The 23,573-nt window shown below is 36.9% G+C and overlaps 1 protein-coding gene across 5 annotated transcripts in view; it reads left to right on the forward strand.

The window, feature by feature from the left end:
- Positions 1 to 23,573, forward strand: part of ZNF280D (zinc finger protein 280D) — a 51,874-nt gene that overhangs the window by 12,030 nt on the left and 16,271 nt on the right. For all 5 annotated transcript variants that reach the window (XR_004550022.1, XR_004550023.1, XM_034066276.1 and 2 more), the window contains 10 exons: positions 8 to 378; positions 6,856 to 6,973; positions 14,031 to 14,140; positions 14,725 to 14,954; positions 17,342 to 17,499; positions 17,917 to 18,017; positions 18,114 to 18,260; positions 18,904 to 19,038; positions 20,946 to 21,187; positions 22,291 to 22,431. Coding sequence is in view for 3 of the 5 variants with exons in the window: in XM_034066276.1 (XP_033922167.1) it covers positions 8 to 378; positions 6,856 to 6,973; positions 14,031 to 14,140; positions 14,725 to 14,954; positions 17,342 to 17,499; positions 17,917 to 18,017; positions 18,114 to 18,260; positions 18,904 to 19,038; positions 20,946 to 21,187; positions 22,291 to 22,431 (1,753 nt within the window). In the remaining 2 variants the exon portion in view is untranslated. The remainder of the gene's footprint in view (positions 1 to 7; positions 379 to 6,855; positions 6,974 to 14,030; positions 14,141 to 14,724; positions 14,955 to 17,341; positions 17,500 to 17,916; positions 18,018 to 18,113; positions 18,261 to 18,903; positions 19,039 to 20,945; positions 21,188 to 22,290; positions 22,432 to 23,573) is intronic.

Genomic DNA, 23,573 nt, shown 5'->3' on the forward strand with positions numbered 1-23,573 from the left:
GCAACAGGTACAGTTACTACATTCAAGTCTGACAGTCACCATTATGCACCATCTGCCTCCAGTCCCAGTGCCATGCCTGTTTCATCCGTCTTTCAGTCTGTATCCAGACCTACAACTAGCTCTGTAGCAGTTCAGCCATTGTCTATACCAGTGAATGTTTCAGGAACTTCACAAACACCGCAAAGACCAGTTGCTGGATGTTTATCAACACAGCAGATGCCTGGGTCAAGTTCGGGAATATCACAGCCTGTTAGCAGACCTGTAACTGTTCCAGTGACAACACAGCCAGTATCGAGAAATATCACGGTTCCTGTAGTGGCTCAACCTGTATCCAGGCCGGTGACTACTCTAACAGCAGAGCCTGTAATACTCGATCAGGTAAATTTTTATTTCCTTAAACTATCAAAGACTCAGGTGGAATTACTTTTGAATAAATTAATAAGCAACATGCTGAGCCAGTCTGGTAATTTGAAGACCTGGACTACGATTATAGACTAGCATTATGTAAACTGTAAAGGTTCTAGGACCATAACCTTGCACTGGTGAATTAAAATATATATTTAAGTATACTGATTTGCAAGATGCAAAGATAGTAGCTTTAGTAACAGTGGAATGTCATGAAACGAAAATCTGAGGCTAAGAGAAATAAGTACTGTTTAGGTTATGTTGTGTGGAGAAAGAATAGAAATTCACATTCTCTAAATTTTGCAGATTTTTTTTTTGTTCAGAGACAGATCCTCTGTATTGATAAGTTTATTTCCTTTTTAAATAGCTTGCATTTGGTGTTTAAAGTAACATTGTGCTTTTCCTACCTGATTTTTACTTCTTAAGAGAATACTAAAGTGGTAGCTCCTTAAGTGTTTTTGCTTTGGGGTTCACTTAGCTCTTGTGGTGAAACAGTAGTATGGTAAGGAGGGCATAAGTAATGAAAAGTTGCAGGGTCAGTAGGTGAAACAATTTGGCAACATAATTGTTCTGTTTGAAAAGCCCAAGGGAATGATGCTCATAGTTTGTGTATCATAGATCTTCCTGGACTTCCACAGAACCTCAGAATGATAACTTTAGGGAGTCAAGTTAAATGCTTGTTTTATTGCCTTGGCTGTTGGACATTTGTGGCAGAGAAAGAATGAAAATTAAATATTTCATACTTGGATGAGATAAACTGATACCATTATTGAAAACAATTTAAGATTAAACTGTTCAGACAATGTGCCTATAATATTAACTACTTCTGTCAGGTTTAAATGCAGCCTGACACTAGGTTCCATGTCTACCATCCATGCAGATATCAGCTGTTAGTCTTTTTGGTATAAATAAAAATCATGTGGTTTAACGTATTCTGCATTTGTTGAAGAGGGTAATCACTCTGAGCATAGTTCATAAGGCCATTAAGGCATGAGAATTAGAGGTTCTTCTCAAGACTTGTGGCTAAATCATTGCTTGTGGGTGTCTGTATTTTAAGAAAAACAATGCAAAGTAATCATTGCCCATCAACTGGGTAGCTGAATCTCTGGGCAGTTCATTAGGAAAGAGCTCATGGTTTCCAATTTTGAGTCTTCTGCAGCTGATTGATAGTTTGCAGAGAGAAATTGTGGACATGTCTAGTGAGGCGGGTTAGCTAAATCAGTCGCTGGCTGTGTATAAGAATGCATAAAAGTGATACAGACAAAAGTCCAGATATCAGTAGGATGTTTAGGTTGCCTCTGAAGTTCTCTTAAATCTGTCTTTTACAGCAGGACAGATTGATATAGAAAGGACTGCTACTTCACATGAGGTGTACGTGTTTCAAGTCTGTGAATTTCATTTTTAAAACTTTTACTTAGGATATAGTATGCTTTATAAAATCCTTCAAAGGAGTGTTAGGATGTCTTAGAGAATCTTTACTGCAAGGGAAAATCTGTCCCTTCACTTCCCTCACACATCCATGCTTATGTTTTTGTTCTAATAGATAAACCTGGTGATGGCTTCTATGTTGTTGTTATTAGAGAACCTTAGCATAAACAGACCTAGGAAAGCTGAACTTCTCCGAAAGGTATATGTAAGCTGGACATAACTCATCAAGACAGTGATTTGCTTTAAAGACACTATGCACACAGCACTTGTAAGAATTTTCTCATTCATGTAGTTTACTTTCAACAGGAATGTCACTGATGAGACGTAAGTTTTATAGTCTTACTTTGCCCAAATCTGCAATTTCTTTCTTGGCAGAGTAGAGAAATACCTATTTGAAGAAACAGGATTTTCAAGGTACATGGCATGGAAAAGAATATTTTGTTTGTTTGGTTTTGGTTGGGGTTTTTTGTGTTGTTTTGTTTTGTTTTTTTTATGGAGGTACTATAATTCAGCTTCTTGGGCAAGATTCTGTGTTTTATTTTTTATTTTTTTTAATATAATTTGTGCCACATTGCCATTTGCTGTTAGAATCATAGAGTAATTAGGGTTGGAAAGGACCTTAAGATAATCTAGTTCCAACCCCCCTGCATTGACAGTGACACCTCACGTTGAACCATGTCATCCAAGGCTCTGTCCAACCTGGCCTTGAATACCACCAGGGATGGTGCATTCACTACCTCCCTGGGCAACCCATTCCAGTGCTTCGCCACCCTAACAGTAAAGGACTTCTTCCTTGTATCCAAACTAATCTTCCTCTAAGTTTTAACCTGTTTATCCCTTATCCTTTCACTATGGTCCCTAATGAATTGTCCTCCAGCATTGCTGTAGGCCCCCCTCAGATACTGGAAGGCTGATATGAGGTCTCCACACAGCCTTCTCTTCTCCAGGCTGAACAGCCCCAACTTTCTCAGCCTGTCTTCATATGGGAGGTGCTCCAGTCCCCTGATCATCCTCGTGGCCCTCCTCTGGACTTGTTCCAACAGTTCCATGTCCTTTTTATGTTAATGACACCAGAACTGTGCACGGTACTTCAAGTGAGGTCTCACAAGAGCAGAGCAGAGGGGCAGGATCACCTCCTTCGACCTGCTAATCATGCTTCTTTTGATGCAGCCCAGGATATGGTTGGCTTTCTGGGCTGTGAGCGCACACTGCCAGCTCTTGTTCATTTTCTCATCAACCAACACTCTCAAGTCCTCCACAGGGCTGCTCTGAATCTCTTCTCTGGCCAACCTGTAGCTGTGCCTGGGATTGCTCTGACCCAGGTGTAGGACCTTGCACTTGTCATGGTTAAACTTCATAAGGTTGGCATCAGCCCACCTCACAAGTGTGTCAAGTTCCCTCTGGCTGACATTCCTTCTCTCCAGTGTATCAAGCGAACCACACAGCTTGGTATCATCAGCAAACTTGCTGAGGGAGCACTCAATCCCATTGTCCATGTTACCTTCAAAGATGTTAAACAAGACTGGTCCCAACACCAGTACCTGAGGGACACCATTTGTTACTGGTCTCCAGATGGACATTGAGTCATTGACCACAAGTCTTTGCGTGCGGCCATCCAGCCAGTTCTTTATCCACTGAGTGGTCCACTTATCATATTGCTGTCTCTCCAGGACATGCATCCTGATGCAGGATGGTGTCAAATGCTTTGCACAAGTCCACGTAGATGACATCAACTGCTCTACTGCTGTTCTTAGTGTCATATATATACTACCTGTGTTTTTATTCTTGTCCTTGGTTTGAATTCTTCATTCGCCTTAGGCATTTTCTAATGTTTTTGTTCACATGTTTTCCATTTCTTCCTGACTTGATTCTTCCAGAGGGGCAAGGGTTTCAAATAATATTTTCTGGGCAATGATTGGCATTTGTATCTTTAGCTTCCAGATGTTGAAACTTAGCAGAGAAAGTAAAATATTGTGGCCGTGAGGTATGACTAGACACTGTGGCAGCACCCGTTTTTAGCTGAATATCTTTTAGGGTGCCTTTGCATTCCTAATATGCTGCAGTATTTCTTAATCTCAGGATATGACAGTGTTGTCTGTTGAAACTGATTGCTTTTGATTGCAAACTGACTTGGAACACATTTCCTCAATTTCATAACATGCAGATCCATAATATATCATTTGTTAATGTTTGCTATTCCAGTTTTATCATTGAAAATATCCATTTCCAGTCACAGGATTGGTTCGCTTACTTACTGTGAAAGACTAGGTTTTGTGTTCTTGTTACTGCACTATGTTAATGCAGTTCCAGAAATTCAGAGTTTAATTTGGCTTCAGTTGTACTGTTCGCAGCAATTCTAATTCAGTCAAAGCTAGTGCTGTTGTATATGATGGCACATATACAACATATGTGTATGTTGTATATGATCGTCTTTAAGAAAAAGTTGTTCTTAGGGGTGAAGATTTTCTGTTTCAGCAATCACAATGCTCTCCCAATAAGCCCCAGCCAACTTTGTATCTTTCCCCTGCTTAATAAGAACTTTTGTCAGTCTAAGCGTGATTCGGGTTCCAGTTGCTCCTAGATAATTTTGGGAGACCAAAGATCACACACCACATGGTAATTTCTCTGTGTGGATTTATCAGTTACTGTGTTGGTTTCCACAGTTAGGACATCGATGATGCACAGCATGAACTCGGTATTTTCACTAGTCACTGGGAAAACTAAGAGTGGTGGATTAGTTTTCTTCACTTGAGCCTTAGGATATTAATTTGTAATAATGTTGGGTTTTGCTTTTCTGCATTAGAGAACACCTGTATGTTAGTTGGATTTTGTATTTTTCATTGATGTGGTAAATGTTTTTCTTTAAAATGTTTTTGCTTTCTAAAGCATGGAAGATATTGGGGGGGGGGGCATTGTAAGTAAAATGGTAGAGCCAGATTGCCTGAAAAGAATAATTATAAACAGCCAAGGACATTTTGAAAGTTATAGGACTTTGAATTTCCATGTTGTCTGCTTTTACTTTTTTCCTTGCCAGGTATTTTGAGTATATTGTAGGGTGATATACACATGCTTTCAAAATACCCAGGCTGTTATTTTGAAGAAAGTTAAAATGTTAGCAGCACATGAAAATAAATCAAAAACAGAGTAGTGAGTGAAGCAGATATTGCATGTGCCTATTGTGTTGGTCATATTTTAAATGTAGGTGGAGTGCATAGTCCTCCACGCTAAGAGGCTGCCTCTAGCAGCCAGGAGCATTGGTTGTCCTTGAAGTAGGGTTTAGCTGAAGCTGCTTGGTTTGTAACTAGTTTCACTAGTTTGTATGAAACCATTGTGGCTACAATAACACCTGCTGTTGTGACTGCAACTCAAGTAAGTGTTACTTCTAACAGATTAGAGCAGAAAAATTTAATAACTATTTGCACAACTACTCTATTTAGTTTGGTTAGATTGGATGAGGTAACTCCTCAAAAGAGAGAATGGATCTTCATTATCATTAAGGTTCTTCAGGTTCTTCATTCAAGAGATGTACAACAGAAAGGCAGGATGTCAAGAGGCGTCTTTTTGTTCAAATACTTTCTCATACTTGGGTGTCCTGAAATAGCCTATCACACATGTATGTTTGCTTGTGCACCTACATTGTGACAACTTCCACCACACAGATGTTTTCAAATAAGTAGCACAATTGTGAATAGGAAGCAATTTTTGAGATTGATCTTTACAGCAGGAAATGTTTTGGCCTTTGTCTCATGGATACAGTAATCACAAAGTCTGTGTATGTGTCTTGGGTGATTATTTTGTTTTTCAAGGAAAATGGAGCTATTTCTGTCAAATTTTTTGTTTCACAGTACAGCTTGATGAAATGTAAGCAACTAAATTATTTCAGAGTAGGAAGATCACAGTTGTCAGTATTTTGCCATTCATACCTTAACATTGAAATTAATCCTAACTCTATTATAAGGTTTTTATAGTTCCTTATTACTATTGCTGAAAATATTTCATGTGTCAGGTTGATTTTGTTAGGATATATGGCTTACTGAGATGTGAACAGTACTGATGAACTTTGGTAAGAGTATTTCTCCTACCTTGCCCCAAACCTTGAATGTGCAAAGAGAGCAAAATTTCATGTTGCTTTTCCCTCACAATATTACCTATTCGATGAGCAGTGAAGGTTTTTAATTTTAACAGTTTCTAGTGTTGGAGCCAAGAAATGTGGACTGTTTATGTGGTATTAAAGGGCAAACCTTTTAAACTGAATGGTAAGAGAATACCTGTACTTGGAGGTGCACAGAACTTAATATAAGAAGGCACTAAGTAACATGAACCAACTTTTACATTAGCTGTGTGCTTTCAAAAGAGGTTTTGATTATATTATTTACAGAAGTCCTTATGAAATTGCATAAAAGAAAAAAAACCTTTAATAATATTGTGTATGATTGCCATTCCCGGTCAACATCCTATAGATACTTATACTTACAGTTAAAGCTTGACCACTCAGTAGAATTTGACTTATTTAATATCATCTTGCTTTGAGAAGCTTCTGCTTGCTGCAAGTTTATACTACTGTTGAATTGTGTTTTCTGATCTTTTAAATTGCATCTGGCAGTTACACAAGAGTAACACACAAATTCCTGAGTTTTGGTTGAAGGAAGAAAGTATTAAGAGTCTTTTTGAAAAATTAGTGTAATTTGAAGTATCATCAGACTTTCCAAGAAAAGCAGTTATGGTTAGCAATTCAAACAGATTTAGTAATACTTCATAAGATGGACTTTCCCAGATCTTATGGTTGCTTTTACTATTCTGATACACAGCTATGAATAAATTAACAAGCACTGATGAGAGTTGAAAACTTATTAAAATGTCAAAAGAAACTATTTTGGGGAGATTGTAATTAACTTGATTTACAGCTGAGTACATAGGAACAGTTTTAAGCAGTCATATGTTTTTAAAGTAAACCTTTTGAAGCCTGCAAGTAAAAAATGTTAAACCTAAAATTTCTTTTCCCTCTTGAAAATATCTTATTAGGATTATATTATGGATTCTCCACCAGCTGCACCAGATAATACATCTGGTATACTATTTGGTGTGAGAGAGAACTCAGGAGTCCCACAGTACCAGACTGGGCCAGCAGTGAATGTAACAGGTGGGTATGACTGTAGTAGTTGTCACAAAAAAGAAACAGCCTGATGTCATTTAACTGGAGTGCAGATGTTTGGGTTACAACTTTAAATAGGATTCTAGAGCATAGTATAATTACTTTATTCTTCCACCTGTGTTTAAGACTGTGTAATATTAAACAAAATAAACTTTGGACCCTTGTGTTGTCAGACTTTGCTTTTTAGTGCATTAGACTGTAATATCAACTGATGTCTTTTAATGTTCATTTAGATAGAAAAAAAATATTGCTAGATCTACTGTATTTTTTTTCAGACTGATAAAGGATCATTTTCAGTATATCCGGCACTCTTTGACTAGCATGAATAAGAATGATTTTTAGCACAAGAGGGGCTGTCAACAGCATGAAAAGAACTTTGCGTCTGCTGAGTGGATTCCCTTCAATGATGGATGATGGTTTTGGTGTCTTGACTGCTGTGTGTAGAAGCTGGAGTAGATGAGATCAAAAGAACCCTGCCTGAAAAGGTGGGGAAGGGAGAGTACATAGTTTGATAATATTTGGGTTTGGGTTGGTTTTAGGTTGTTGTATTTTTGGGGTTTTTTCCCAATAGCTAAATTGTGTTTCAGCAGAGACTGTTTATCCTACTTGAAAACAAACCAAAAAGCACCCTTTTTTATGTCACAGCAGGTGAAGCAGATATGAAGCATGCAGTGTACTCAATAGCTTGGGACTTTGGGACTTCCCTTCTCTTTTGTGAAGGATTGTACTTTTGTAATAATGGACCAGAGTCCTGTCATTCAGTCTGTAAGTTACAGATGACAGTTGTTTCTGATTGTTCCATGAGGTAACAGGTTATGTACCGTGAATGACCTAACTGGTCATACTAACAAGTTATGTAGAACAGAGTGGTTACTAGTTTATTCTTCTTGATGTGATGATTCTGCATCTCTTAGATACTTATCAAAGAAGGTCTGGTAGTGTATTTCCTTGTATGTGTCCAGTATGCTGTGATCTCATTCTTGTCTTACTGGGTTTTGTAACTTTTTGTTAAGTAAGCAAAGATCTTATTTCTTGTGAATGTTCAGTATTCCATCCATTATTCTCTAAAGAATAAAGTTTTTTGTTAATTCTATGTTGATTTTTTGTTTAGGAAACCGGCTTGCATATTTAAAGTTTATTTGTGTTAGTCTCTTTTCAAGGAAAAATTAAATACTTAAAAGCATCCAGGATTATAATTCAAAACTTGTTAAATATACCATATTTAGTCTATTTCTGTAAGATGGCAATAGGTTTTAGAAATTCAAAGGTCTAAAGTTGTGGGTTGAAACACAAATATCTTTGTCACAGAAGGCAAACTTAGGAGACATTTCACTTTACAACAAGGAGTGTCTGTGTATTTTGTGGTTTGGCCTGTATGGTGAGATCCCTTAAGATGTCTGTGGTCATGTTGATTGTATGTCCCCATGTTGATCAGATGTCCCGGTGCCTACCCGCCTGCTAGCACTATGCTTCCTTTTAGTTGACGTGGAGTACTGTGGACCAAAGACATTCTGGAATATGGTATTTAAAAGCAGAATCCTTTCAGAAACTGACCTGGTGTATGGAGGACAATTGAACTTCTGTACATGGATCATTAAAGATCTTTTTTTTTTGTGGCTTAAGATAGCATAAATACTAATTTCTGAGGTCTAAGCAGGGAAAGGACAAGCTGCTAATATACAGGAACTAGTAATTTTATTTGCTAAATAGGTGGTGGTGTTAACTTAAACAGCATTGGTAACTCATCTGCAGGTTGGATGGCACCTGGGGATGTACATAAAACTGTAGCTTGTTTTCTGAGAATGTTTTGAGGTCATTCTTCCGCTAACTTTACCCACTTGGAGGAACCAGAAAATGTCATAATGTATAGAAGAACTGTTCTCTTGTATGAGTTGACTGGGCTGTACACATGTATTCATAGCATTACATTAATGGTAGATGTTGGTGAGGGATTGTGCACCAGAAGCCTAAAACAATTTGGTTTTCATATCCCTAGTCTGTTAATTTGATCTGTTAGCACAGTATACTTGATGCTTTTATTGTAGGTTGCCACTTCTATGTCTTTTGCCATTGTTCATAAAATCAGGCCCAGCCAGTACAGATGCACCCAATAGTGTTAAGGATTTTACAATAATGTTGTAATGTGTGTTGAGAAACCTTTTGGCTTGCTGATACAACATCCAGTATAGTTTACTCTCTGCAATAATTTTCGATATTGTACACAATAATACTGTGTGTGTCTGAGAATAGCCAACTGTTTTCTAATACATACAAAACATTGTCAGAAGTACTCACTAATAGCATGAAGTGAAGGTAATAGACTCCTGAGCAGCCTGAAAATTAAACAAGAATTGTTTGGCTGCTTCTTTTCTTAGCTGTCTTGAGTACCTGAAGTCCCTGACAGTTGCAGCTGTGTGGAATGCTGGGTAGAGGATTGGACAAACTAATCTGAAACACGGGTGATCCTCACAGCAGCTGTGTATACACCCTAGCTGAGAGAAGCACTTTGAAAAAAAAGAGGAATCAGTTTGATTTATACTGACTAGATATTAAATATTTGGAATTGGTTTATTTTTCAGAATAGGCTTAATTTTTTTTTTCCAATGAACAATCAATAATTCATATACAAACCTATGTATATTCTGAAAGGGAGAATTTATTAGATCAGAGTTGTATAAGCTGAGTTAAGAATGTTCACCTTTATAAATACATGAAATAGCCTTCAGGCTTTAATTGAAATTATTACCAAATTTGTTGCCGTTTAAAAATAGTCTTTTCTTCCAAGTCAGGTTTTCTACAGTAAAAACAATACTTTTTTACTTTTGTAAAACCTACCAGGCCTCCTATGTTATCCCTGGCTGTCATTACACAACTACACTTAATTAAATACATAGCAGCAGTGCCTAATGGCCTGATGCTAGAATAGTCTCTGATACAGAAGAATGCTCAAGTCATACAGCTCTATAGAAGCCTTTGTTGATCAAGACAAATATGTCACTGTAACCGGCTCATATACCTAGTGGTGCAAGTGTAAGTAAATTAAAAAACCCTAGGAACAAGTAGTATCTAATGAATGTCCTGTTTATTTTGTGAATGTGTTCATTACCTTAGCCAACAATGCCTACAGTGAGACATTTGAGCTTAATGTGTTAGTGTATGTTAGAAAGAAGGAAAGGTGTATTACAATGGAAAACATTAGGATGATTAAATTCATATATAACAAGTGAATTATGTTTCCTGTGTGAGGGGTACAGTGTAGTAAAATCTCTCCAAAATGCTCAAATATCAGCATTGCCTGCTGGAACTCTTTGGCTCTGTGGGTTGAATGGGAGACTATCCAGATTGTTTGTTAGGTGTAGATAGGTAGGTAGTTACCACTGAGTAAACACATCTTGGGGGTGGGAATGGTGGTGTTTCTTCTCAAAAGGTTGAATAACTGTGTGACACAAGTTACCTTTGCTTGTTGAAGATTACTTTCTAACTCATTTTCTTATTACACCCAGTGAAATTGTTGGAGCAGCTAGACTGTTGCGAGGGCAACATTCAAGAATGTTCTTAGTTCAAATCATTGTGTCTGAACTGAAGTCTGGTCCTTGCCGCTGCTTATGATAGTCTTAAGGCTATTTGCAGTTTGTGATTCTGACAGATGTACAAGGCCTGACAGATGTACAAGGCCACTTCAGACTTCTTGGTGTATAGCTCAGCTTTTTTAGGCCTACTTGAGGACTGATCGCTATTGATATTACATCATCAAGGGCAGTCTTGCAGTGACAGACATGAGTTTCAGGACAAGATGGAGACAAGTTTTGATGGGCATGTTAATCAGGCACTGAACCTATGATTTCAGAGTTATTATTTAGAGGTTTTCTTTTATTTAGAAAGAATACTACAAACTACTCTTCTTGCAGAAAGGAGCAAATAGGTGTGCTCTGATTGGTCATCAGGAGTTATGACACTTTTCATTCTGCATACAACCTTAAGTCTCAAATGTTTTACAGAGTTACGTAACAAACTAAACCAGCATTAACACAGAACCAGGAGAGAGGATAGATGTTCCTCATTAGAAGGACAGAGGTTGTTCCAAACAGTGGGCATTGCAGAAACCAGCTGTGTAGCTTAATTTTATTACTGTGAACTTGTCTTGTCTCAGAGTAGTGTGTGTCAAGATGTGAAAAGTAGGCCAAATGAATTCAGGTGGGCATAACATGATTTACTGTCTTTCAGGGATGGGTCTGTATCTCTTTGCATTTACCCTTTCCTTCTCCACTGGCTTTTGAATGTTTACTCTGAGTTGGATATAATTTTCTTCTGTATGGTTTATTATTTAGGGAGATCTTAACTGCTTTATGTGCACTTGCCTATCTTTTAAAGTGTAGACATCACTGCTGTGTTTGTAATATACTATGGAAAAAAACCTGAGGTTCTTTAATTTAAACCACTAGTGCTGAATGAGAGTGTTTTATATTTAAGTGTCTTGCTACTTCTGGAGGCAATGGAGTATTTCCAAAAAAGGCCAAGCCTAATGAGGTTGGTGCTGGAAGGAATTCAGCTATTTCACCTGCAGTTAACTCTACAGCAGTAACACCATCACAAAATGTATCTTTAAAAGGTAGAATAATCAAATGGTCTAGCTTGTCAGTCCATGCATTTGTTGCTTGGAAAAAGGTTGCACTCTTATAACGTTTAAGTTGATTGGTATTATTAATGCTAGTAAGGCAATGTAAATGAGTAACTCTTGTTCTTGTGCCTTAAAATAAGAAAAACCTTTCTATGCAAAGGTTTACATACCTTTACAAGTTAATACACCCTAGGTTATTATCTGTTCAGATTTTAGACCTTTGTTGTTTCAGTTGTTTGTATTCTGTAAAGCAATGACTTATTTGTCCAGCAGCTGTGAAGGCGGATGATCAGAATAAATGTCCCCAATATCATATCCTTAAACAAGATTTTCTGCATCAAATAACTGAATAGAGAGTTGAAATTTAAAATACAGCCAACCAGAAGATCAAGATTGAAATAATTCTGTGACTGCTGAATTTATCAACCAATTCTGATTAGATAAAAGGAAAAAAAAATCATTGTAGCAATGCCAAGCAAGGCAGCAAGGGCTCAGATTGTAGAATCTCCATTTTAGGAGATACTCGGGAGCTTAGTGGATGTGGCTCTGAGCATCCCAAAGGAAGTTGGACTTTGAGAGGCTGGACAAAAACACCTCCACAGGTTCAACCTTAATTACTCCTGTAAGTCTGTACTTTGACTAATTATTGCATTTTGCAGTTCCTCCTCTTCTTTTGCAGCTGTGTTTTTGATACAGTTTAAAGTAGTGGGAAGGGAGGAGACATTTAAGTTTCAAAGAGAGGATGTTCTTTGAAAGACCTTTTCTTCTCTACAAGAAGAGAGGTAGTCTAGCTGTTTCAGCATATTAATAATTAGGTGCATTTTCCTCCAGAGCTAAAAGGTGCTTTCCAGCTGGTTGTACTAGACAAAGATTTATTCTTGACTTTGAGAGGTTTCCAGCTGCATATTCTATCCCATATTGTTAAAATGAGGCACTACCTGTGATTCTGTTGTTGGGAATAACTTAACATTTTTGGGGTTTGCCTGTTTGCAGCTGGCTTATTATCAGACCCTTCCCCAGCCATCAGAAGAAAGTGACTACAACATGGAATATAGCAGAAAAAAATTTTCTTCCACTCTGTGTTGGGTAAAACAGATAATCTGCTGCAGTTTGAAATATACAAAAAGGGAACTAGAAGATCTTCCTAAATGCTGTGACAAAGTTAAGTCTCTAAGCCATTCCGTGCTAGCATAGCAATTCCAGCCTGTCACAGAATGCAACACTGAAGTACTACAGAACACAATCTTGCTGCAGAAGCTGCTTTCTTCAGCTTGCCTCCACTTAGCTGTGATGCATCCAAATGTTAAACCAACAGTGATAGCAACAGTTTGCAGCACTGCTTTCCAGTACATCTCTTGCATGATCAACCATTCATGTGATGGACTTTGTGCTTAATTATGACTCTTGGCAATACTGTTAACTTCAAGGAAGAATACTGTTTGATCCATGTCTATGTCATGGACTATGCAAGACTACTTTTGTGAAAAATGTAATGTATGGTCATCTCTTAACTTATGCGTATTTACTTATTCCCTTGTTATGAGGTGGATGAATTTATGTGGTTATTTTTAATTACATTTTTTCATAGCCCTAGCAGGGTACAATTGACTCTACAGTTGAGATGTTACTTGAAACTCTTTCTGTGCTTGACTTCTTCTAAACTACATACTCAGCATGGAGTCATCCAGCTATATGACTTGAGAATGCAAGAGAACTTCATCTGGAAAAGTAGCACCTGCTCTGATGTGTTTTGGCAGTTTGAAGAAAACTGGAAGCATGGGTTTATTCATTGAGGTTTAAGCTAATGAAGGCTTTTTTGGTTTTGCTCAAAAGGTATTAATCATTTTATGTTGACAAGAAAAATACTATTTCTGTTCATTACCGGGAGTAATTACATAGAGGATTTATTCTCCAGGTTCTCCTTTACTCAGTAGGAATGCTGCATCTGAATAGGCCTGGGTTCAAACATCTGTCCAGAGAGAAAAAGCCTCACTGAGAACCAGATGGTGAAATTCCTTTCCAAAGCCCGTTATCTGAACCCTATTGTGATGATGATCAGGTCATGGCATAAACCAAGTTTTACATGCTCATTTGAGAATCAGAGTTCTTTAAAACATCAAAAATCCATGCTATCTGGGGAGTGGGTTGTGCATAGAAAATTAGTGCTTTGTCTCTATCGTGCTACCTTCAGCCTCCTATTTTTTACTTGGTTGCTGTTAAGATTTTGTAAAAGTTGTTTATAGGCTTGTATCAAACAGAACAAAGTGAGTTTGGAAAAAATAAAGGGTAGTTAAAAGATGGTTGTAAAACCTTGCTTATGGTTACCTCAGCTAAATCAATTGTAATAGTTTTCATATGAAATTGCATATTTTGCTAGAATAATATTGTTTGTGAATTCTGAATATTAACATATTTTAAATTTTACAGGTACTGATGCTGTAGCAAGCACCATTAAAAATGGAGGACCTTTTCCACGAGCTTGTCCGAAGTGCAATATTCACTTCAATCTTATGGATCCTCTAAAAAATCACATGAAGGTAAAATACTTTGGGTTCTTAAACATTATAGCAAACTTAATGTGGGCTTTGTTTGCTTATGGAAGAGTGCCGTGTTTTTGTATGAAGTTAGACTGGCTTCTGGTTAGGATCAGCCAGAGCCTAAATGCTCCAAGTCCTGCAGTCATGGAGAGGAAGAAAGGAGTAGGATGGCTATAAATCCTACTACTTTTTGCCTTATTTTTCCAATGAATTGTGGCATATTTGCTGTCTGTGTATGATTTCTGTCTGCCACAGCTGTGACTTTTTGAACCACTGGCCAGCTTCCTGTGAATTTGATGAGAGTAAGTGCCTATGATAATAGGCAGCCAGTTGACCCACATCTCTGTTAAATTGCTACTGAGACAAAGGTAACAGTGTAAACCTAGCATTTTATTTTGATACCGTTACTGTTCAAAATTTGTATTTGAATATGAATAAAGTCAGTGTGTCAGAGAATTGAGCTTTGTATCTAACTGAAGTTAATGAGTGGCTCCAGTTTTTAAAATGTTACTGTGATTGATGCAGTTTGGTAAGAAAGATTGATACCTTTGTTTCTGTTTCTTCTTCTCCCCACTTCCATCCAGTATTGTTGTCCAGATATGGTAAATAACTTTTTCCTGGGAGTGGCCAAAACAGAATGTTCGAGCGCAACAGGCAAGATTGCTGAATCTGAGAAAGGAAAATTGATTATGTTAGTTAATGACTTTTATTATGGGAAACATGAAGGTGACACCCAGCAGGTACAACAGGAGCAGAAGACTCATACGACATTTAAGTGCTTCAGTTGTCTGAAAGTTCTTAAAAATAACATAAGGTATTTGAACTCACTTAATTGTTTGTTAATCACTTACAGCCCATAGTCTTGTGCATTGTCTCGTGCATTGTCTCTCTGGAACAGATTTTTTTTTTTCTTACTGAAAACTGGTAATAGTGAGTAGCTGGACAGAAACTGAGTTAATCTTCACTATGCATGTATGGCCATAACAAACTTTTTCCAGATTAGAATTAAAAAACTTTATGGTGTTTAACATAAACAGTAGAGTTTTAAAGAGAGCAGTTGTAGGACTTTGGGGTTAGAGAGGACAACACAGAGTATTTTACAATTTGACATCTGGATTGATGGTGGTATCAGTAGATGCAAGTATTAATTCCCTTTAGTACTGCACAATGACTAATCGTCGGTGGTTTACTTATGTAACAGCTGTTATTTTGATGGAATAATTTTACTTCCAAATGCTGCAAAAAAAAAGTTCAGTAAGCTGTTTTAATGGGTAGACATGTTCGTGTCATTGTTCCTGTGAAATTTAAGGTCATTGAACTTTTATACATGCATTCTTCAAGGGAAGCTGAAGTAGCAGAATGTAAAACTGAAAAATGGACTATTCCTTCAAAGGGCATAGTCAGCAATTTAAAATGAACAGGTTTTTGCTAACATTAGACCTATATTATTGAAAAAACAAAAGTTTCATGTAATTAGAAACATTAAATTTGCTATTAATTGTTAAGGATTTATAAATCCTAAGTAAAAGTATTGGTAAATTGTCTTAAGCAGATTGAAATTGTTGTATGTTGCTAGACTTTAAGAGTTTACTCTTACGATTTTTATAGTTCTTGATAATTATGGCATTTCTTCCCTTGAAATTTATCTTTTTAAGTCCAATAAACAATATTTGATATGGGCTAAGAGGTTTTCGTCTGTTTTTGTATGGACAGTACTTCTCGAGTAGGCCTTTCTTGCAGTATCATGAAAAGTAGTTCCCAGAATCCTTGATTTAAAGATACTGGGTTCATTTTAAAAATACTTTTCAGGCATTATTTTCTATTCAGCTTTATATTGTACACTGCTGGTGCTGTAGTGCGTGTGTGATCTACAGCAAATCATTAAAAATGAGCACTTAATTTGTTTCTCTGAATTTCTGTAGAGCTGACTGCAGCCATATTAATTTTTGCTGTAACTTTGTTGCTGTTTTCTGTAGTTCTCTAACTTCAGATTTTCTATTTCAAGGTGTATTTTACACCTTTAAACATTTCTAGTGCACAAAATAAATATGTAGTATGTCTTCTAATGGGAGTTTTATGAACCTTAATTCAGAAAAGCATAAAAATGATTTATCAGTTAATCCCGTACTTTCTGTAAAAGATCTATGGTTGCACATACAGATCATGTTAAATCTATGTGAATAATGTTCCATTAAGGTAATATGCAGTACTAGTATCAGTTTCTTTCTTCCACTTTTTTTTTCCTTCTTTCTGTTTTAAGCAACTGATACTAGAAGCTTGAGCTCAAGAGACTATTCTCCTTGCTGTCCCTCCCCGCCCCCCAATTCCAAGGTCACCACTTAGAGAATTACATTTCTTATGTGAGTGTGACTGACATTTACTAGTTCCGCTGGTTGTACTGAAATCAAGCACACTGAAAATAGAACAGTTTTTGAAGTTTAATAGTAGTGCATTGTGCAACTAATCTGTCCTGCTGCTCCACCAGGAAGTGCGACCTGCCAGTGCCTAAGCTTCTCAGTCAGAATAGGGTCCTGCTACAGATAGGTGGACGTACTAATGAGGAAAACGTGGTAACTGAAGTAGTAGCATACCATCAAGTTTCTCATAGTTTTTTGAATGTCAGCTGTACAGTGTCATTCTTCGATAACAGTCCTTTGTAATTCAATTCAGTCCTGAGTGCTTTATACAAAGAAAGCTCCTGAAAGGCTGCCAGTTTTGAATGGAGGTAGTTTCAGATAAAGCTGTAATGTTCCAATTACAGATATGTTCTTGCTACTTTAATAGTTTTAAGCAGAGCTAAAGTTATACTTATTTCAGAATGTGACTTTGAGACACTGGTGATGGTGAAGTGTGAACAGCTGACACATTTTGTTTCTGCCTTTGCTAATTTCCCTTTATTTCAAGACAATTTGCAACTGTGAAAAAAGCAATAGATTGCTTAATCTTGGAACACATTTTAGATACATTGCATGTTTCTTGTAATAGTCACGACTTCTTTTTAAGCTTTGAATGGTGATTTCTGTCAGTCAGCTTGCTTAACTTGGTTGCCTCTTTATTACTTTATGAACACTTATTCCTTAGATTTTTTTGAAATTGAGAAATCCTTCCAGAGTGAACTTTAGAAGAATCCAGTACCTCTTGCATGTGATACAATGAATATTAAAATATAGGTTTTGCACCTGTTTTCACCATCATTTAAAGGTTTATGAACCACATGAAACATCACTTGGAACTAGAGAAACAAAGCAGTGAAAGCTGGGAAAGCCACACTACCTGCCAGCACTGTTACCGTCAGTTTCCCACACCGTTCCAGCTGCAGTGCCACATTGAAAGTACACACACCCCTTACGAATCATCTAGTAAGTTGTATTGTGTCACATTGAATCTTTTTGTGGTCTAAAAGTTTTAGGTATTTTCTGATTTGTAACTTCAGAGTAAAGCTATTGTATTTTAAGAGTAATAGTCTTGATTTAATATAGGAGCTAAGTGCTCGTTCAATGTATGTAAGAGCAGTGTGTGTGGAAAAAATTCTTAAAAAGTTTTTTTTGTTGGTTTTTTTTTTTAATTGAAATCTTGACTGCAAGAATTCACGTTGTTTAAGGTTCTTGGACTCCTGGCTTTTTGAAGTTATACAAGGAATTTCTTCTGAATTCTAGAATAATTGTTAGATTGCTTTACCTTTATAGATACTTACAGTTGACATATACATAGTATTAACATTTATTTCCTTATGACACCAAATTAATTTTTACTTTGTTTTTCTTTCACTTTTCTAGCAATTTGTAAAATCTGTGAATTATCCTTTGAAACAGAGCAAGTTCTTCTGCAACATATGAAGGACAATCATAAGCCAGGTGAAATGCCGTATGTTTGCCAGGTATCTTGAGTGACTGTTTTGTTTTTAGATTACACCCCCCCCCCCATCTTTACTATTAATAAATTTTTAACAAGAAAGTCAACTTTTTCATTTTAGGTTTGCAACTACAGATCCTCAGCTTTTTCAGATGTAGAAACACACTTTAGAACAGTTCATGAAAATACAAAACATTTGCTGTGTCCTTTTTGCCTCAAAGTAATTAAAATTGGAGCACCATATATGCATCACTACATGAAGCATCAGGTAAGAAGATATTTTCAATCCTTGATGGTAGAAAAATGCTAAATATACATAATGAATCTGTCTCTGGGGGAAGACAAAGGCGTAACTGATTTGTGTAGTTGTTACTGGATAAGAATAGTTAATAGAAAGTCTGTAAGAGAATTGTTAGACTTGCTTATGTTTGTGTATAACAGCAGCTTGTTAAGAAGAAAACTGAATATTCTGAAAGTATTTCTGCTGTTTGGTTTCTTCAAGAAGTTGTAGTGATCTGTTCTGCTTTTCTTGATGTTAACAGCAAACCTTTCACTAGTTCAAGTAGACAAATAGATAATGAAGTCCTGTGTCGTCTTGTAACTGATAACCTGATTCCTTGTCATCTTAGTAATGATACTGCCTCATATTTTCACATATTTAAATTACTATTATTGAATACCATTTAAGTAATATTAATAAAATCAATACTATTAATATAATTCAAGTAATTCTAGAAAGGAGAAAAAATATGTTTTCTTCTTTCCTATACAGTATTTTGGCTTTGTGCAGTATCAGTTTTTCTGATTGATGTTTTAGAAACTGGATGTCAGTTACTTGAGACCAGATAGGGTTGGAGTTTGTTTATTTATTAGGACATTCATGCTTTGTTTATGTCTTCTGTTTATAAAAGAAAAAAGGAATATACCGTTGCACTAAGTGCAGACTGCAGTTTTTGACATGCAAAGAAAAAATGGATCACAAGACTCAGCATCACCGAACATTTAGGAAACCCAAACAGTTAGAAGGATTGCCTCCTGGAACAAAGGTAAAACAAACGGAAACCAAACCACATTTTGGTGGAGAAAGTCATGGAGTAAAAAGAGGAGGTTTTCTCTTTCTTTTCTAAACCAAAGATTTATTTTTTTCCCTTTTTTTGCCACCTCCAAATCTAAAACTAAGAAACACTCCTGTTGCAAGAATTGCCAGGTACAGTTTGCAGCTTCCTCCTGATGGTCTGTGGTGTTGCTTTCTGTCCCAGTTGTCTGTACATGGATAATAGTCCAGTCAGTGCTACTTTCTTGAGCTGTTGGTTCATTTGCCGCCCTCCCACTTAGCCTTTCTTGTGCTAGGAGCAAAGTAGGTAGTCTGGGTGTGATCTGAGGGCTCTGCAGCATTTCTTGTAGAATATATTTCAACCTGTGGAAGATAGTGGCAAAAAATCATACAGAGTGCTGCACCTACTTCTCTATAAACGATATTGCTTAAAATGAGTTCACCAGGTCTTTTCTAGCTCTAGCATTTGAAGGGTAAGAAAAACACACCATGATTTTCTAAGTGTTTCATGAAGTAAGTTTGGGTCCCCTCACAATGCTTAGGCGATCTTTAAATCCTTCTTCCATTTCTCAAGAAGGAACCACATAGACTAGGATTTTCCTGTGGGTTTCAGGACTTTTTTCCTACAGTTTTTTATAGAAATGTGAGGATATATGTCCATTCATTTGAGTGGAAGAAGAAAATGATATTCTAGTCTTACCAGCTCTTCATGGTTTGTTTCCTGTAGAATCGGGAAGATTACTGAAGTTGATGGCAGTTGTGTTGCTTGGCCTAATGTAAAGCATTGACAATATCTCAGGCTTTTAAAGATTTCAGGGTCTTCATGATCTAAGAAAAGCTAAGATTATTTATAAAATTTTAGTGTTAGTAGACACCTGGAACCAGGTTTAGAGATGAGGACCTTCTAAACTATTAGTATGGGCAAGAATTAGCTCTTGGGGCTCCAGGATGAGGAACAAAAATATCTGAAGGAAGTAAATAGGCTAATGATGAGGCAGCAAGACACAGGGCTTTTATCAAAGTAGGTCAAAGTGCTGCATACAGTTCTGGTGTCCCCAAAACATGAAGAACATGGAACTGTTGGAGCAAGTCCAGTGGAGGGCCACAAGGATGATAAGGGGGTTGGAGCACCTCTCACACAAAGACAGTCTAAGAAAGTCCAGGCTGTTCAGCCTGGAGAAGAGAAGCTGTGAAGAAACCTCATAGCAGCTTTCTACTATCTTAAGGGGGCCTACAGAGGGACTCTTCATCAGGGACTGTAATGACAAGGCATGGGGTAATAGCTCAAACTTAAACAGGGGAGATTTAGATTAGATATATGGAAGAAATTATTTATTGTGAGAGTGGTGAGGCGCTGGCACAGGCTGTCCGAGGAGGTGGTGGCTGCCCCATCTCTGGAAGTGTTCAAGGCCAGGGTGTACAGGGCTTTGAGAAACCTGGTCTGGTGGGAGGTATCTCTGCCCATGGCAGAGGAGTTGGAACTAGATGATCTCAAGGTCGTTGCCAACCCAAATCATTCTAATTACAGGCGCTGACAGAACTGTTTGATACTCTTCTTAGTAGGGCTAATTGGGCTGATACCCATTTCTTTTCCACAGCTACGTTATTTTTTTGTTTGTCGTAACAAAGCAGGATGTAGCCAGTTGCAGGTCTGAAAAGAGAGAAGTATATGTTGTCATGGCTATCTCCATCAAAACAAGAGCTTTTAAAGCGTCCAATAGGCTATTGAGGCTAGCTTTACTCTAGTCAACTGCATTTCATTATTTTCAAAACAGTCTTCACTGTGGAGTGTTTCTGAACGCTCTGATTTTTGCCTGAAGTGGCTTAAACATTGAAACAAATAGAAATGGGAACTTAGATTAAATCTAAATAGAAAATGTTTTAATTTCATACTTGTAGGTGACTATTCGAGCATCTCTTGGATCTCTTCTATCAGGATCATCAGCTACGTCTTCTGTTAGTACAAGTTCTTCCACATTTCAGTTATCACCTAAAGCTAAAAATACCACTAAAAATCATAACAAATCTAATACAAATAGGTCAAAAGCAAAATCAAAACCAGCTACATCAAAGAAGCAAAATGCATGGACCAACAGCAGAAAAAAAAAAGAAGTTACAAATACAGCATTGCATAATCTAAGGTAATATATTGGCATTAAAAATATCCTTATACTTTGAATATAAATAATCCATCACTTCAATGTGTCTTCTAATAACTTCTGGTTGATAACTTATACTGCAGTAGAGAAGATTAGTTTTGTAGAAAAAGCTACTGGTACTGTTATTATAATTCTGAATCTTCATTCACCAATTTTGTTGGTGATAGACTACTTTATGCTGCAAAGACATATGTTCTGGAAACTTTCCTGTCCTAAATTTAGATATTTTTTTTTCTGCAAAGAGCCACAGAGTGTTGAGACTCATGAGTCAGATTTATGTTTAAAAGTGACCTGAGGACGGGAATACATCTGCCTGCCTGGGTGTTCTTTGCAAGTTTTCTGATGCAGGGAAAAGTATTCCCCTCCTTCAATTTTTTTGAAGGATTTATTTGAACATGTTATTTGAAAGGTCAAGTCTTGTCTGTCCTAGGAGATACTTTAATGCTATTGGGAATGCTGTCTTTATATTTACAATTTACTGGGGTTTGCTATCCTTGTGTTAATAATTTAATGGGTGTTTTATAGACTAGAATATAACCTCATTGGCTGAGTTAACGGTTTTCTCTGTCAAAGATTGTAGATATCTGTCTTCCAGTAAGGTGCTGATGCTCCCAGTGCATAGCTCTCCGAGACATCTGGAATTGGGGAAGAGCAGGATTACATTCTTGCCTTGTAGATATTTCAGAGCAAAGTGGGGAATATCAAGGGGTGACAGGAAAACCAACAGTTTTTTCTGTGCATTGTAGAGGATGAAGCATTTCTTTGAAATCCTTCTCAAGAGAGACAAGAGCAGCTGCTGAAGCTGGAGGTTCTCATCTACTGCAGTATCTTCTTGGCCAGGAGTTGCCAGTAACAGATGCTTTTATTAACTTTCACATTTTTTATTAAGAAGAATGACAGCATAACTTGAGGAAGAAGGGAAACAAAATTTTTTGTTATGTGTGCTATGGTAACGTTTAAGTACTGCATTTTTAAGTTCCTCAAGTAGGAAGTAGGCAAGCTTGCTACTAACTTAAAGCAGTAAGTTTGGAATAGTCGTCTTAAAATGTTGATTTTAATAGTTAACTTTTTCATATTACTATTAGGTATCTTTCAGGAGTTCACAAATGCATTGAATGTTACTCAGAAGTAAAAGATTTTGCAAGCCATTTTCCTGCTTATGTCCACTGTAGCTTATGCAGATACAACACTAGCTGTAGCAAAGCCTATGTGAATCACATGATGAGGTAAGAACTCTTCAAAAATTTGATTGGGTTGTCAAATACTTCATAAATTCATATAAGGTTTCTTAAGTATTTCTGTCAGTTGAATTTTCAACTGGATCATAGGACTGGCAGGGAAATGTGTAAAGTTGGAATTTTGCTTTATAATGAAGGCCTAAACACAATGTTCTTGTTTTGCCTTAAGATTCCAGTGGTTCAGGAAGTGTTCTGTCTTTGCTTCAGTTTCTGTGAGATATTCCACAGTGATTTCAGCCAGACTTAGCAAGTAGTGACAAATTGTTGCAAGTTCCTTGGGATTCTGATGGAATGCCTTACCTGATTGTACAAGTGTTGAATGCATACAGCCACAAATACTGCTAATGAAATCTGTGCACAGACTACCATGTAAAGGGTATCTCAAATAACATGCTAAAGTGGATACCTTTTCTTAGACTACGTCTGGTCAACTGTTAAAGTAACATCTCATTTTGCAGAAGTTTTGTCACTGATTGTAAGGCATTGTGGGGTTTTAGTGATGACAGCTCTAAAAAGCCTCTTAAGAAAATAAATGTGTTTGTTTTCAGAGCAATAGAATTATACTATTCAATAATTAACACACAGCAGTGACAGTAAAACAAAACTTTGAAAACATACTTGTTTACCTTGTGCCCTAAACAAGCCAAATATATTGTATAAAAATATAGAATATATAAGATATATGTATGTATAAAATGCCTTGGTATTTTTGAATGCTAGAATTCTTGAATTTATGAGCCAAGACTTTACAAGTTTTTGAATGCTTGATATGTTGACCTTTTCGAAATAATTTGAATGCTTACGTAAGTTCTAGACCAAAGTATAATTTTATGGATATAAACCATTGGTTGCATGCTTAAAAAAAACAGTTAAAATTAATGTGTTTAATTCTGGTTGTGCAAGAGGTTTACTCCAGAAAAGGGGGGAGAAATTTAAGGTAAACTGTTCCTACTGTTGTCCAAGTCTTGTGAAATTTAGTGAAATTCAACCGTGCAATAAAATAGGCAGTCTTTTGTCTTTGTCTCCTTGACAAACTAATGCTCCCTCTGTTTGACCCCCTGCAGCATCTATCATAATCTTTTTTGGTGAGTGTAAGGAGCAAGGGATGGTGAGGAGGAAGGGTGTTTTTG

This window comes from Melopsittacus undulatus, chromosome 9, assembly GCF_012275295.1.
Source record: "Melopsittacus undulatus isolate bMelUnd1 chromosome 9, bMelUnd1.mat.Z, whole genome shotgun sequence".
NCBI classification, from domain to species: Eukaryota; Metazoa; Chordata; class Aves; order Psittaciformes; family Psittaculidae; genus Melopsittacus; species Melopsittacus undulatus.